Source organism: Hipposideros armiger, unplaced genomic scaffold (genome assembly GCF_001890085.2).
Source record: "Hipposideros armiger isolate ML-2016 unplaced genomic scaffold, ASM189008v1 scaffold_518, whole genome shotgun sequence".
Classification (NCBI taxonomy): domain Eukaryota; kingdom Metazoa; phylum Chordata; class Mammalia; order Chiroptera; family Hipposideridae; genus Hipposideros; species Hipposideros armiger.
The window spans coordinates 224,253-239,973 of NW_017731868.1; the positions used below are offsets into that span (position 1 = coordinate 224,253).

Sequence of the window (15,721 nt, forward strand, 5' to 3'; positions counted from 1 at the left end):
CTTGCCACTGGATTTCGGTCGGATCAATCTCTTGTCACCCTAAGTTCTCACCCTAAGTAACAAGCTTTGGGCTTTCTGGTGTCTTTGAAGAACTGAAGCAGCTTCCACAAGCTAGTTTATGAACATGCTTGGGAAGGGTCAGCCATTTGGGATTACCGTTTCCACTGAGTATCTCTGTTTTTGATACAGGGCACTTCAGATGGAGTTTCTAAATCCCTGGAGCCTAATCAGAGTCGGTCCCGCTCACAGGTAAATGGAGGCAATGTCACATTGATCAAGGAAGAGAAGAGTGATCATCATCTTCCAGCTCCATCCCTGTGTGCCTTATCCAGAGACAGCAGCATGTGTAATAATGGTAACCGCTACTTCCCCATGAAGAATGTAGGGAAGAGCCGCTTGCGAGAGCAAAAACTGGGAACTATGGCACGAGAAAAAGAGGAATAACAAGCTGCAGATGGCTTTACCAGATCAGGAAGAGGGGAAAACATACTTTTCTGATTTTAGGCCCAAGTTAGAGGACGACATAAATACTTACACCAGATTTATCCGGGATTTTGTTGGGCTGTCCTATTGTGTCCATCTTTTCCCCTTCCCTGTCTTTTTCTGGGCCACCAGACTTAGTGGTCTCTTCTGGGAAAGCTTTGGTCAAAGACAAATGGCAATAGGACTAGCTCCTATTGTCAAAATGAATATAGAGTACCAGTATTCTCTTTACCTCCTCTGGAAGCCTAGTAAGGCAGTGACTGTCAGAATTTGGGTGTCATCACATAAGGCCACATATAGAAAAGTGCCAGCTTCGGTTTTCTGAGTTTTCATCATGATACTCACTTACAAAACCCATGAGGTGGTGGGGACACCTGCCTATGGCTTCCTAAGTTACTTTTTGCTCTATAAAGTAGTGGGACCTTTGTATGTAATCAGTATTCACCTCCTTCTCACTCCCCCACCTACCCGAGGATTTTGTACCACCACCTCTAGCTCTGGCCTGACAATCAGAAAGGTAGATGTTTTCAGGGAAGTGAGGTAGTATTGGTTATTTTATTTTATTTTTATTTTTATTTTATTTTATACACTTAAAAAAAAACTACCAATGGCCTTTGTACTGGGGGATTCAAGTGAGTCGCAAAAGTACTAGGCAGATTTTTCCTGCCTCTGAACTAACGCATTGTTTGTAAAATAGTTGATGTGGCGCAGTTCGCCCACTCCCTGCTGCCTGCGCCCTGAAAGGGTGGAAATCAATGTAATGACACTGAGTACGAAAGGGAACTCAAAAGACTCTGTGTGTGTGTGTGTGTGTGTGTGTGCACACATTTGTGTATGGGTGCATGGGTGGATGTATATATGAATGTGTGTGTCTATATGCATACACATACCCTTTATATAAAGAGACAGATCTATTTATCTATACATATTTTATATATATAAATATATGTATATGTGTGTGTGTACATATATATCTACATATAGATATATGCATACATACATATATACATACATACATGGTGATGTCCCAGAGGATTTACTGAATTTCCCAGAAATGCTTCCATAGCAATGGAGTGGTGGGTTTCAAAAGACCACACTTTAAAATCCTTACTAAGTCACTGCCCATCACAATTCTGAGAAGAGGGATGGGCTTCTCTAAAGCAGACAAAAAGTACTTTCCAGAGATTGCCTGTTCAGAACAACAGTTGGGTTGTCACCAGCTTAATCTTGAACAGAGCCCTCACATCCCATATGGTGAAAACGGGAGGTTGGAACTGGATTGGAAAGACTTGGGCATTTCCGTATGAAGGAGCAGCCAAGATCAAAGAGAGAAAGGGGATGGGAGACGATCACCAGGCCTTGCAGCCAATTCGGAGGAAATCTCATTCGGAACTCCAGGATCAAACTGGCCTCAGGCTAGAATTGATTGCCATGAGTCCCTGAAGGAGAGTGGACTAGCATTGGAAAGACAGGTGGGGAAGTGCGAGGAAATCAACAGTTTTGATTTTACATGCCTGGATTGTTTCATTTGTTCACTGACATTTTGACTACTGGATCTTTTCATTTGCTTTGCAAGGAAGACTTTATAGAGAACTCTGGCCCAGGCCTTTAGGGGTAGTTTGTGAAAGATTCCCAGGCCCTAGTGTGGCCAGAATCTGCCCAGGACAAAGAGGCTATTCCTCCTCCACAGAGATACTCTTAAAACAACCTTGCATTTCCAGTTTCCCTCCTCAGCAGTCTATAAGTATGAGGGATGGGAACATGGCTTGCAACAGATTAGCACTGTGTCTTCATTCAGGAATTGAGGCTTTCAGCCTCACACACCTCCTTTGGGCTTTGTGATATTTTTGCCCAAGAAGTACTATTTCTATAGGAGTACAACTGACTAGACTTCTAGCAGGGTTCTCTCTCTTTTTTTGAAAAACCCCATGCACTTTAACCCACTGCAGGTCCTTGGTGATTTTTTTCCCAGACAACCAGACAGCTGTTTGCTTACTGCCCACTTACATGTCATGAGAGATTGAAAACAGTCTCAGACTGTTTAATCCTAGTCTGGCCCAGTTTAAGAGAACCTACAATTTGCAGGAGGGAGTTCTAGAATTCCTCCCCCCTTGCCCAGACACTTCTTACATGAACCAAAGCAGGATGACAAGAATGCACACCAAGCCAAATATAACCAGGAACAAAGTGTACAAAAATCTCGTTTGTGGAATTGGGTCCCTGAATTTGGTCCCCCCTCTTCTTGGACCTGCCCAACCTTTCGCAACATCTTGAAGGTTATGACTTCTATATCCAGCAGTAGTGAACTTAGATGGCTTGGAAATTTCTTTCTGGAGCCACAGCCAGGAGGAATCCTTAGGAGCTCGAAAAGGAATCAGAGTCGCTGAGCTGTGTTAAATCTTTTCTATTGTAGTTCTCCATTTTCTCATAGGAAGTACTTGGAGTGATATGTGATATGGAAAGGTATTTTCTTCAGTTGCTGTTTCTGTGCATCTTGAATCTATTTGATACAATCAAATGACAGTATTGTTAACTCTCGCAGATTTCTTATTTTATAGGCATTCACTGTGAGAAATACAGTTGCTACTTTGACAGGGATGATTCCAGTTTGCCAAAAGGCTTGCTTTTTCTCCCTTGTACAAATCTCCACTTTATCCTAGGCTGGCCCGGGGTGAAACAAGTGGCTCACTTCCAACCGTGACTTTTACTTGGATTCGGAATTTGGATTTGGAAGTTTACTAGAAAGAACCATGACAGGCCATATTCCTATATTTTAATTTATCTGCCAAAACACACAATTCAGAAGCCAGAAAGACTAAGGATCATTACTGGAGGGTGGACTGTTTATCACTGGAGGACAAATTGGGAAAGGCAGATCTGATGTTTGCTGTGAGTACCACTTGAAGAGGCTATCATCCTTCACTTGGTTCCATTTCTGTGATGTGGCCTCTCTTGAACAAAGTCATACAGGAACCCCCAGAAATGGCCCCTTTACCTTTAGGGCCATAAGCAAAAGCCCCCTGGTTGTATATAGCCACTGATCCCCAAGACTTGGCAGTTGTTGACTTCTGCTGCTGTGCCTTGGGGTCAGCCTATAACTCCCACCCGTATTCAGTGACCAGTCTGGTCTGGACCAGGTCTGGCAAACTTCTGCTCACTTGTATCGTTTTCATTCTGAGCCAGTAGGACTTCGGGTAAACTTTAAAGCCCAACAAATGGCACTTCCTTCATCTAGTGACATTTGATTTTTGTCTCCATCTTGATTTTCTGGCATTGCTTGCCACTTCACATTAACTTTTTTTGATCACTGAGAAAAACAGCCAGACAAGGCATTTGGGAGGATGGTTAAGGTGGGGGTTGGGGGAGGAATGCTTACGTAGGGTAGAAAGATTGTGGAAGTCCATTGGAACCATGGAAGGCTCCTGTGGGAATGTCAGTGCTACCCTCTGAGCCTGTAAGACCCCCATCCTTGGAACTGACAATACGAGTAGACCACAGTTTAAAGTAGTTAGTATAACTCTACTAAGGTTTAATCATTATACTTGTTCATTTCCTGATGCATATTTTCTAAATATGCTTGGGTGTCGGGGGTGGGGGGGAGGGTAACTTTTCACTGTTCCATTGTGTGTCACCCTATATTTTTCTCCCTCTCCTGACTTGGGCATCTTCTTTTGTTTGACTTTTCATTTTCTTTTCTCCTGGCTTATTGCAGTAGTCTGCTGGTGCAGGTAGAGTTCAGTGTACCTATTCCCCTATTACTGCTATTTATCTTCAATATTGCCAGAGGTTATTTTGATGTTCTAAGAAATTAACTTCATTTTTTATGAAACCATCTTTTCCAAGTTAAAAGCAAAATACTCCCTGTGCCAGGGTGCCCATTTCAGCTTTTGACATTGCCCTTGTACTTTTATATTTTATAGATGCTCTTTTTCTCCAAGTTGTTAGTAACTAATGACTAGTGAATTTTCATGTAAATGAAGCAAATTTAATATTTCATATTTCATTAATCTCTCATAACCCCGCCAAATCTGGTGACTTCATTTTAGTTACTTCCCAGAAGACATGTCCCCTCCCACCTTTTATTTTATTCTATTTTTAGAATAACAAACATACTAGGTAAAGAAACTTTAACTGCAAGGAGTCAATGATGTTTTGTGCTCCCTGATAAACGATGTTATTGACAAAAGTAAGAAATTCTTTCATTGTTTCTTTCTGTGTTAATATCTCTTCTCCTGTGCCCTTGACAGTGTGTTTAGTGGGTGGATAATCTGTATTTCTTTTTCCCACTCCCAGATTCCAAATTCCCTGCCTTTTTGGCCCACCTCACCACAAAAGCTCCATAGTTTATTAATGTAAGTTTGAATGGATGCTTCTTAGGGGAAACTGCAGGAGTTAATGGAAGTATTTCAGAAAAGAATGAAAATGTCTCAGGAGTTGTTCTGTGATGGAAATTGGTTGTTGTTCTGATAATGCTGTTGGAAAGAAACTTACAGTGCTTAATAAAAGTCTATTCTTTTAGTAAAAATTAATGTGAAATAATTTTGGATGTGTGCAGTTTAATTTCTTCTTTCATATCTGGATCCCTTTTGCAAATGGAGGATATACTTGTCTCAATGCACAGAGATTTGGAGCCTGTTTGTAGGTGAATATCAGGGCAAGTGAGCCAGCACAAGAATCATCAAATGGAAGGGCATATTTTGCTTCCTGCTGAACTTCTTTATTTGGGTGTTTAAAAGGTACTGTTGTTTTTTTAAGATTTTACTGAGGAGTTGGTGAAGGGGAACAGCATTGGGGAATCGGGGAAGGGGAACAGACAAGTTGCTGTCCTTTTGTTCTTCAGTCTAGTTGTGGAGGATGTCGCTTCACTGGCCCANTGCATTGTGTGTCCCAAAACACAGACTCAAATTTTTTTTTATACATTAGCCTCTTAAGTCAAGTAGAAAACTCAACCACACAATAGTACCAACTTTTTTATTATTATTATTAAAGATTTTATTAGGGAATTGGGGGAGGGAACAGCATTGGGGAATCGGGGAAGGGGAACAGACAAGTTGCTGTCCTTTTGTTCTTCAGTCTAGTTGTGGAGGATGTCGCTTCACTGGCCCATATTGGTATCATCATTAAGCTTTTCCCGGGTGAGGCAGTCGCTCACCGGCCATTGGACGGCAGCTCACGCCAGCTGCCGGCCAGCCCCACCAACAGCCTATGCCATCGCTGGCCACTCACGGCAGCCCAGCTCCAGGTCAAGCTGTTGTTCACCATCTTAGCTTGTAGAGGGTGCAGCCTCACTGGCCCTCATGTGGGATCTGAACCGGGGCCCTGCTGCTCAGAGATGGCGTCCCAAGCCAACTCCTAACCAACGCGCCACTCGGCCGGCCCTACTTCTTTTTTAGTATATATATTTTTGAATTTTTATTTTTCATTTACAGTTGACACTCAATATTATATTAGTTTCAGGTGTACAGCACAGTGGTTAGACATTTATATAATTTAAGAAGCGATCCCCCAATAAGTCTAGTATCCACCTAGCAACATACAAAGTATGATCGAAAAATATGGTGAATGTTTAGTTTTTGTTTTTTTTAAACTTTATTACAGTAAAAGACACATTGCCATTAATCCCCTTCAAAATACTCCCGCTCACTTTGAACAAAATTATCCCATTGTTCTTGCCACTTTCTAAAGCAGTTCTGGAAGTCCTCTTTCATGGTTGTCTTTACTTCATCCTCCATCATGACAACGCTCATGTCATATATCGCTTCTACAATAGCATGGCAATTTCTGTCAAATAAAAACATCACAGTGTGTCATCCACCTTATTCACTGAATCTGGCACCATGCAACTTCTGGCTCTTCCCCAAAGTCAAAATGACCATGAAAGGTAAACGTTTTGAATTGATTCAGGACATTGAGGCAGCCATGACAGCCCAAATAAAGACACTCATGAAAGAAGGCTTCCAGAACTGCTTCAGAAAGTGGCAAGAACGATGGGATAGGTGTGTTTGAAGTGAGGGGGAATATTTTGAGGGGGATTAATGGCAATCTGTCTTTTAGTGTAATAAATTTTTTTACTTTAAACATTTACTGTATTTTTTTTTTTTAGAAATTTTATTGGGAAACAGTGTGTTTTTCCAGGACCCATCAGCTCCAAGTCAAGTAGTTGCCTTCAGTGTGGCAGGGCACAGCTTCTTGGCCCATGTGGGAATCAAACCGGCAACTTTGGTGTTATAAGCCTGCAGTCTAACCACCTGAGCTAACTGGCTGCCCCCACCTATTTTTTTATCCCTATGCTTTACTTTACATTCCTGTGACTATTATGTAACTGCCAATTTGTACTTCTTAATCCCTTCACCTTTTTCACCCTGCTCCCAAACCCCACCCTACCCCCCAATCTGGTAACCATGAGTTTTATTCTCTGTGTATATGAATTGGTTTCTGGTTTTTTTGTTCATTTATTTTGCTCTTCAGGGCCATAAAAAAGAATGAAATCTTACTGTTTGCAACAACATGGATGGTCCTAGAGGATATTACGCGAAGTAAAATAAGTCTAAAGGCACTTTTGACCTATTTATCTTCTCTTCTGAAGCCTAATCTTCTCCATGAGTGACACTACCTACTACTGAGTTTTCTAAATCACAAAACAATGGAGTTATCTGAGATTCATGCCTTTCCCTCATTTCTCAAATAGAATTTGTGACAAGATCTGTTGATAACACTCAACCATATTTCTGTTTCTCACATCTGTCTCTTTTCTGTCCCTGGTGCCATGGCTTAATTCACACCTTGTCATGTCTCATCTTAATTGTTGCAGTTGATTCCCTGTCTTACCCCTGTCCACGCAACTGTAAGGAATATTTTGTGTCTAAGTGCATGTACCTTTTCATGGTGAAAGGTCCCATACCTTTTTACATTCTTAAAAAAGTCTACAACCCAAGAGACATTAAGAACCACTGCTTTGGGGCCGGCCAAGTGGCTCAGCTGGTTAAGAGTGCGAGCTCCGGGGCCAGCCGAGTGGCGCATTGGTTAAGAGCTGGCTTGGGACGCCAGAGGGCTCCAGTTCGGATCCCACCTATGAGGGCCAGTGACACTGCCCGCTACAGCTAAGATGCTGAACAACAGCTCAACCTGGAGTTGTCGGCGAAGGCATAGGCTGCAGCCCCTGCTGCAGTGGGTTGCCATGGGCTACCATGTGTAGCCAGCAGCCAGCGTGAGCGGCCNGTGAGCGGCCGTCCAGAAGCCGGCGACTGATCTGCCTCACCTGGGAAGAATGCAATGATGGTGCCGACTTGGGCCAGTGAAGCAATGTCCTCCACAATTAGACTGAAGAACAAAAGGACAGCAACTTGTCTGTTCCCCTTCCCCCAATTCCCCTGCGCTGTTCCCATCCCCTAATTCCCCAAAAAAATCTTTAAAAAATGAAAAGAACTTTCTTTAAAAAAAAAAAGTGCAAGCTCTGAGCAACAGGGTCGCTGGTTCGATTCCTACATGGGCCAGTGAGCTGCGCCTGAGCTGAGATGCCAACAGGTGGCAGGATGGCTCAGCTGGTGAGAGCATGTGCTCCTAACAACAAGGTTGCCAGTTCGACTCCCACATGGGATGGTGGACTACGCCCACCTGCAACTAAGATTGAACATGGCACCTTGAGCTGAGCGGCCACGAGCTGCTCTGACGGGCAGCCGGATGGTAACTGGACTTGAAGCTGTGCTAGCTGTGCCCTCCACAACTAAGATTGAAGGACAACAATTCGGCTGTTCCACTTCCCCAATTCCCCAATAAAATCTTTAAAAAGAACCAGTGCTTTAATCCACCATGCTTATCAGCTTTCAGAGTTATCTGCCCTTCTAACATGCTGCACCTCCACTTTCATGATGTGGCCCCTGACTGCTTCTTTAGCCTCATTTCCAACCATGCCTAACCCCCTCCAGTGTCAGTGAAGTGCATCCCAGAAATATTAAGCTGTAAATATCCGTTTCTTCTCATTTGCTTGTACTGTTGCCTAGAATGCCTTTCTTCCCTTGTCTCTGGTACATTCTTTTTGTTTCCACCCAAGATTCAGCTCATATCTTTGATTCTTTTCCTCATCTGCTGACTCCCTGCACAGATTCATCATAACCAATCTCTATAGCACTTTGCTGCATCTCTGCCCCTCGATTAAATTGACCACCTCTATCTTGACACCTATCACCCAGCATACACTTAGTAAATGTTTGATGACTAAATAAAGGACAGCTAAAACACCTTTGAAAATGTTCTCTGATACAAAGCAGATTGTTTCCAAGGAAGAAGATACGTTGTTGGCAAAAACACAAGAAGATTGAATATGCAGGTTCAGTGCTGAATTATATTCATTTAAATGTGTTTTAAAATGAGGCTCTGAAAAAAACTGAGCTCTGAGTCACCTTTGAACAATAGAGGGATGCCTAGAACCATGTCTGAAGCCAGGACTCTAGGGCATCCTTAACTTAAGGCTTCTGCTGAGTGACTAGCTGGGTTTGGCCTACCTGACTGCTCTGCGCCTTGTGTGTACCAGGAACAGCTGAGCCTAAAGGTGAGCCTTAGAGGCTTGCTGAAGCTTGTAAACACTTTACCGTTAAATGGAACTCTTATTTGTAACATACTTTGTTTTATACTCTGTTTATTATGGCTATAGTTGTCTTTTCCTAGCCTTTGTTCTTTGGGTATTGGAACTCAGAATTCAATAGTAGGAAATCTTGAGCATTTAGTTTTTAAAAGTTACTGTTTATTGAGGGCCCATTAGGTACCAGGCAAGTTACTAGGCTCTTGTAGTAATACCTTATTTCTAATCCTTAAACAACTCTGCAAAGTAAATACTATCCCGACTTTGCATATGGACAGACTGATTCAGTGGTGCCCAAGTTCACACACAGCTAATCAGTGATACAACCAGGGTTCTAAATCTGAGTTCATTTTGACTAGGTAGATAACTTTTTTTTCTACCTGCCCAGCAATCCTTCCTCTTTCGGGCAGTTAAACACAGTTTTTTTTTTCCTTTGGGGAACTGCTCCTCCCTATCTTGTAGTAAAGGTGGTTTAATCATAAGTCACTTGGCTTCACCTCCCCCAGTAGGATAGGTATATGACTCAAGAAGAGCCAATTGGAGGGCTTTTTTGTGTATTTGAGGGAGAAAGTGACAATGAAATTTCTAAAGTCACAAGGATTAAGAATAGCGTGAGCCCAGAATGTTGCCTTCTGTTTACAACTTCTACAACCAGTCTTTATTTGTATGTGAAAAATATGAAAATTCCATGGTCATTTATTAAGAGCAGATACAGAAAGTGATGTATGGTCTATTGAGGGCTTACTATGTGTCAGAGAGAGGTTCCAGGTACTTTATTTTACACATCCATATACATTTTCATTTCATTATTCAGTCCTTATGCATTGGTAATCTCTAACTCTAGAAAAAAGGAGTGTTTTAGTCAGAATAGCCTAGGTTTTGCTGCAATAATACCTCTCAAATCTCAATGTAACAAAAGGTATATTTCTTGCTCATATTATACTTGTATGTCCAGCATGGCTTGGCAGTGGGAGCTTTGCTATCAAAAGTCACTTGGGAACTCAGAGTAACAGAAGCCCCATCACTGAGTCAGGGGAAGGCGTGTGACCAAAATGCACATTGACAATGCTTAAAACGCCACACATCAGGCCGGCCGAGTGGCGTGTTGGTTAAGAGCTGGCTTGGGATGCCAGAGGGCTCCGGTTCAGATCCCACATATGAGGGCCAGTGACACTGCTCTCTACAGCTAAGATGCTAAACAACAGCTCAACCTGGAGCTGGGCTGCCGTGAGTCGCTGGCAACAGTGTAGGCTGCAGCCCGTGCTGCAGTGGGTTGCCGTGGGCTACCGTGTGTAGCCAGCAGCCCAAGTGAGCGGCCGTCCAGAAGCCGGCGACTGATCTGCCTCACACGGGAAGAGCGCAATGATGGTGCCAACTTGGGCCAGTGAAACAACATCCTCCACAACTAGACTGAAGAACAAAAGGACAACAACTTGTCTGTTCCCCTTCCCCCGATTCCCCAATAAAAATCTTAAAAAAAAGAATTTTAAAAAGTAAAATGCCACACATCATTTCTCTCTCTTCATTGCCCAAAGCAAGTCACATGGTTGCACCTAATTACACAGGTGAAAAAGTATAATTCTATGTGCCTGGAACAAGGGAGAGGTAAGTTTGGCAAGTTACAATAATAGTATCACCGGGAGAAATGATCCATTTCTGAGTAGACTTGATTCATTACCTTGTGGCTGGTTGCCATTACCTAACCACGTGAGTCACTGTACCTAAAATTTGGAATGGGATAGTGAAGCATTCATTCCCATTCCAGTGTCATAGGGATTCTCTGCATATGGGCTAAAGTGAATATAATCTGGTGGTAACACAAGAATTGAGTTTAGCTCCCCTAGAAAACCCTATGGGGGTGGTTGTGAGGATTAAATGATAAGAGTGTATATAAAGTGCCTGGTATATAATGCAGGCTTGATAAATATTAGCTGTTGTTATTGGTTTGGGGGAAGATGGTAGTAGATGAAGACTTGTCTATGCTCCCAGTCATTCTCATAACACATTCCTTCCTAGCCCATAATCTGGCTTCAGCCCTTCCCATTGGAATGTGGCTGCTCCCAAAGGTGACCAATATGCCCCCAGTCACCAAGTTCAGGGATTTCATACAGACCTCACCTTACTGAGGACTTCCATAGTAATTGACACTGAAACAGCCCATTTCCTGAAACTGGCTTTCCCGACACTTCCCTCTTGTTTCTCTCTTTTCTTAAACTACTTCTAAAAATTATTATATAATTTGATAAACACAAAAGGATATATGTAACATACGTTATGAAATTTGGTAATAAAATGAACAATCATAAGCCCCCTGCCCAATCTCAGAACTATTCCTTTTCCCTGCCTTCCCCAGAGGTAACTGGTATCGAGTTTTATTTTTCATTCCCTTGTTTTTCAATAGTATTATCACATATGTAATTATCCCTGAACAATATTGTAGGTTTTACTTTTAAATTTTATAAAAATGTTATTTTTGTGTTGTCTTCTGCAACTTCCTTTTCTCAACTGATTTCTCGAAGACTCAAACATGTTGCCATAGTTGTAGTTCATTTTCACTTCTATATATTGGGTCGTCAGAAAAGTCATGACTTATTTTGTCTATGTTTTTCAAAGGTCAAACAAAGATCAATGATATATTGCCCGTTTTGTTCGATAACCTTTTGCCATCTTTCAGTGAGCTTCATAATTCCTCGTTCATAAAAGGATCTGTCTTTATTGGCAAAAAATTGAACAGGGTGCTGATTTACAGCCTCATCTGAATTGAATGTTATACCACGCAAGGAGTTTTGATGAGAGTGAAACAAGTGGAAGTCTGACGGCGCAAGGTCGGTCGAGTATGGTGGGTGTGGCAACACATCCCATCCAAGCTCCAATAATTTTTGACAGGAGATCAAACTTGTATGTGGTCTCGCATTGTCACGGTGGAACACAACTCCTTTACAATTAACAAGCTCAGGACGTTTCTGGATGATGGATTCGTTCAAACTATCCAATTGCCGACAGTACACATTCGCATTGTTTGGTTCCTTGGTAGGAGCTCGAAAAATACGACACCTTTAAAATCCCACCACACTGAGAGCATAACCGTCCTCTGATGAATGTCTGCTTTCGATGTTGTTTGAGGCGAATCATCACGTCGGGACCAAGACCGTTTGTGCACCACATTGGTGTAAACAATCCACTTATCACCAGTTATCAATCGCTTCAGAAAAGGATAGTTTTCCTCAACGTTTAGTGAGCATATTGCAGATGTTTATATGTGTCGTCAAATGAACTTCTTTGAGTTCATGAGGAATCCAAATATCGAGCTTGCTTACATATCCCAGCTTCTTCAGGTGGCCGTGAACACTTGAATGATAGATGTTCAATGTTTCTGCAATCTCTCGTGTTGTGTAAGGTGGGTTTGATTTGATCAATGCCCTTATTTTGTTGTCATCAACCTCAGTGGGCCTCCCTGACCAAGGAGCGTCATTGAGGTCAAAATCACCAGCTCAAAATTTCGTGAATCTTTGTTGGCACTGACATTCTAGTAGAGCATTGTCACCGTAAACTTTATGCAACTTTTCACAAGCTTGACATGTGTTCTTCCCTTTATGAAAGTAAAACAGTAAAATATGGCAAAAATGCATAGTTTGGTCTTTCATCTTCAACTTGTAAAATCTCCAAAACTCAACCAAATCACTCAGTTTTCTTTTAGAATGAAGCTAAAACTGTCAGCTGTCAAATGACATAGCAATAATATAGATGCGAATGACTGTAGTACTTCCAAAAATGAACTAGTGCCATCTGTTGCAAACATGCGTCATGAATTTTGCGACAACCCGATTGTATTGCATTGTGTGAATACACCACAATTTACCCATTCTCTGTCCAATAAAAATAATGGCTTGTTTGTACTGATGTTGTCATGAATACTTTTGAACACGTCTCCTGCTGGGACCTAATTATGCAAATGTTCACCTTCATACGATAGTGAAAAAATTGTTTTTAAAAAGTAGTTTTGGGCCGGCTGTGTGGCGCAATGATTAAGAACTGGCTTGGGACGCCAGAGGGCCCCGGTTCGGATCCCACATATGAGGGCCAGTGACACTGCCCTCCACAGCTAAGATGCTGGACAACAGCTCAACCTGGAGCTGGGCTGCCGTGAGTTGCCCGCGACGGCGTAGGCTGCAGCCCCTGTGGCAGTGGGTTGCCTTGGGCTACCGAATGTAGCCAGCAGCCAGCGTGAGCGGCCGTCCAGAAGCCGGCGACTGATCTGCCTCGCCCGGGAAGAGCGCAATGATGGTGCCAACTTGGGCCAGTGAAGCAACGTCCTCCACAACTAGACTGAAGAACAAAAGGACAGCAACTTGTCTGTTCCCCTTCCCTGATTCCCCAACTATGTTCCCCTGCCCCAATTCCCCAATAAAAATCTTTAAAAAAAGAAGTAGTTTTAAATGGGAATAATAATGCCTGCGTTACTTCCCTTACAGGTAATTGTGAGAATAACACAAGCTAGTACATGTGACAACACTTCTAACACATTAAGAAGACATAGTTGACATACTGGTTTTGAGCCCAAGCTCAATTCCTAAAAGTTGCCCAATGTGCATACTTCTTTTAAAGACCAGAAAGACCTAGACTATTCTATGTCAAGTTAAAGTATTTCCAGAATTTTCTCTTGAAAATGCTAGATGCTTGAATTCTGAGGCAGATGTCTGTTTTCTTCTACCTGACCATTTCTTCCAGTAATGCCACCTCAGTTTTCTGAGGATATACCTCTTCTCTATTTCTGGAAGTTTCCTCAAGAGCCCTGCTCTCCCCAGCCAGCTCACTGGGGTTTGTTACTATTATGGCTTGGTTGGTTTGTTTGCTTGCTTGCTTGCTTGCTTGCTTTGTTTTGCTTGCTCTTCAAAGATTTATTTTACTTGTAAAACCAGCATGGTAAGTTGATTACAGAAATGGCTACAGTTGTTCACATCTCCCTGTATCTAACCTTTTGCATGTCCTCCCATTAAGAGATGGTATCTGTTTATTCACCCTTCAAATCTGGACTAGTCTTGTGTTTCTCTTTGGTCAGTAGAATGTTGTAGAAGTGATTATGTCGGTTCTAAGCCTAGGCCTCAAGAAGCCTTGCATGCTTCTGCTCACTCCCTTAGTCCCCTGGAACTACCATGTGAACAAGCCTGGGCTAGCCTTCTGGAAGATGAGAGATCCAGTTGTCCAGCTATACCAACCAAGACCAGCCTAGACCTGTCAGCCCCCAGCCAACCCACTAGCAAACCACAGATACATGAGTGAAGCCAGCCAAGATCAGCCAAACCTAGTCCAGATAAGCAGAGCCATGTAGCCAACCCATAGGCTCATGAGCAATAGTAAATAATTTGGTTTCAAGCCTCTGAGTTTTGGGATAGTTTATTGTGCAGCAGTTGCTAATTTATACATCTAGCAATACAACAAAAATTAAGTTTTTATGCAGGATCTAGTTGTTCTGTAGTAGGAGGGCCCTTCAGAATATCTAGTCTTCTATACTGTCTCTGACTACATTTCCTCCCTTAGAATGTCTCTTTAAAAAAAAAACCCAAAACAAAAACAAAAAAGCATTGCCAAGTTTTGTCACAGTGAAAAGTCTGAATTTTAAACAGATTTTTGGATCCTTGGACTGGGGGCTCAGATCCATCAGTTAATTTGACTTTAGCACCTGTCTCATCCCAGTAGCTTTTCCAGAACTGCTACCTTCACCATGAAGCTCCATGAGTTTTCCCAATTCAAACTTGGGCTTCTTCAGCATTTTGACTTTTCTAACAAACACATCATGGAGCGGATAAATAGATTGGCACGCCTTTTCTGTGTCTTTTCCAGTGCTGTCTGGAATCAATTTATTGACCACTTCTTTCAAGTCATTTGTCTGCACCTCTTGGGTCATGATTTCCATCATCTAGATTTGGCAGACCTGTTGATGTTAAGCAGAAGAGGTCTTTCAAATCTGATTGTTGCATTTTTTGGTAAAACCATCACAGAATAGATGAAGCAAATAACCATCGGTAGTCTTGACATCCACGTGAGCTTCCATCATGGTCTGCCATTTTTTTCCCATGGAGCACATTTTGTCACGGGTGAGATCCATGCCATGGAAATTAGTCAGGCAGTTTTTGCCCTGAACATCCTCAGTAATTAACTTGAACTTTCGAAATGCAGCTTCATCATTCTGCAGATTAGCTAGGCTCACTTCTGCAGACCCTTGAGGCCACAGATGCAATTTTGGTTCCTTGAGTTCTCATGACTAGTGTTTTCCCTATATTTCTTATATGGAACATAGCTTGTGCTTTCACATCATACCAATCTTTCTTAGAAAATAGGTCCATCACTTTTTTTTTTTTTGGCTCCCTTCTTGCTGCCTTTCATAAGGCGCTTATTCTTGCCGACTGCCATGGTGCTGCCCAGAGAGCCAAAAGGCCTGCCTTAGAATGTCTCTTAAGGTTAGCATTTCTCAGAGTTTCTGTTCTCAGCCATCTTCTCACTATTCTTTCTCTCCAATCAGCTTCATCCTATCCCATGGCCTCACCTCTTGCCTTTATACAGCTGATTCCCAAATCTACCTCTCACTGAACTCTACTGAGCAGATGCAGAGTTCAAATGGTTGTCTGGACAAGTCCACATAATACTCTCCCAGAAAAACCA

At 42.3% G+C, this 15,721-nt stretch overlaps 1 protein-coding gene and 1 pseudogene across 2 annotated transcripts in view; one reads left to right on the forward strand and one right to left on the reverse strand.

The window, feature by feature from the left end:
• The window catches only part of LOC109396381 (constitutive coactivator of PPAR-gamma-like protein 2), a 226,141-nt gene extending 220,910 nt beyond the window's left edge, over positions 1-5,231 (forward strand). Inside the window, exon 36 of one of the 2 annotated variants that reach the window (XM_019668137.1) lies at positions 190-5,231. In XM_019668137.1, coding sequence (XP_019523682.1) covers positions 190-444 — 255 coding nt within the window. In that variant the 3' untranslated portion in view covers positions 445-5,231. The remainder of the gene's footprint in view (positions 1-189) is intronic. The other variant, XM_019668139.1, reaches the window with a different exon arrangement.
• Positions 5,232-14,595: 9,364 nt separating this feature from the next.
• On the reverse strand, positions 14,596-15,472 carry LOC109396372 (40S ribosomal protein S3a-like; annotated as a pseudogene).
• Positions 15,473-15,721: the final 249 nt, after the last annotated feature.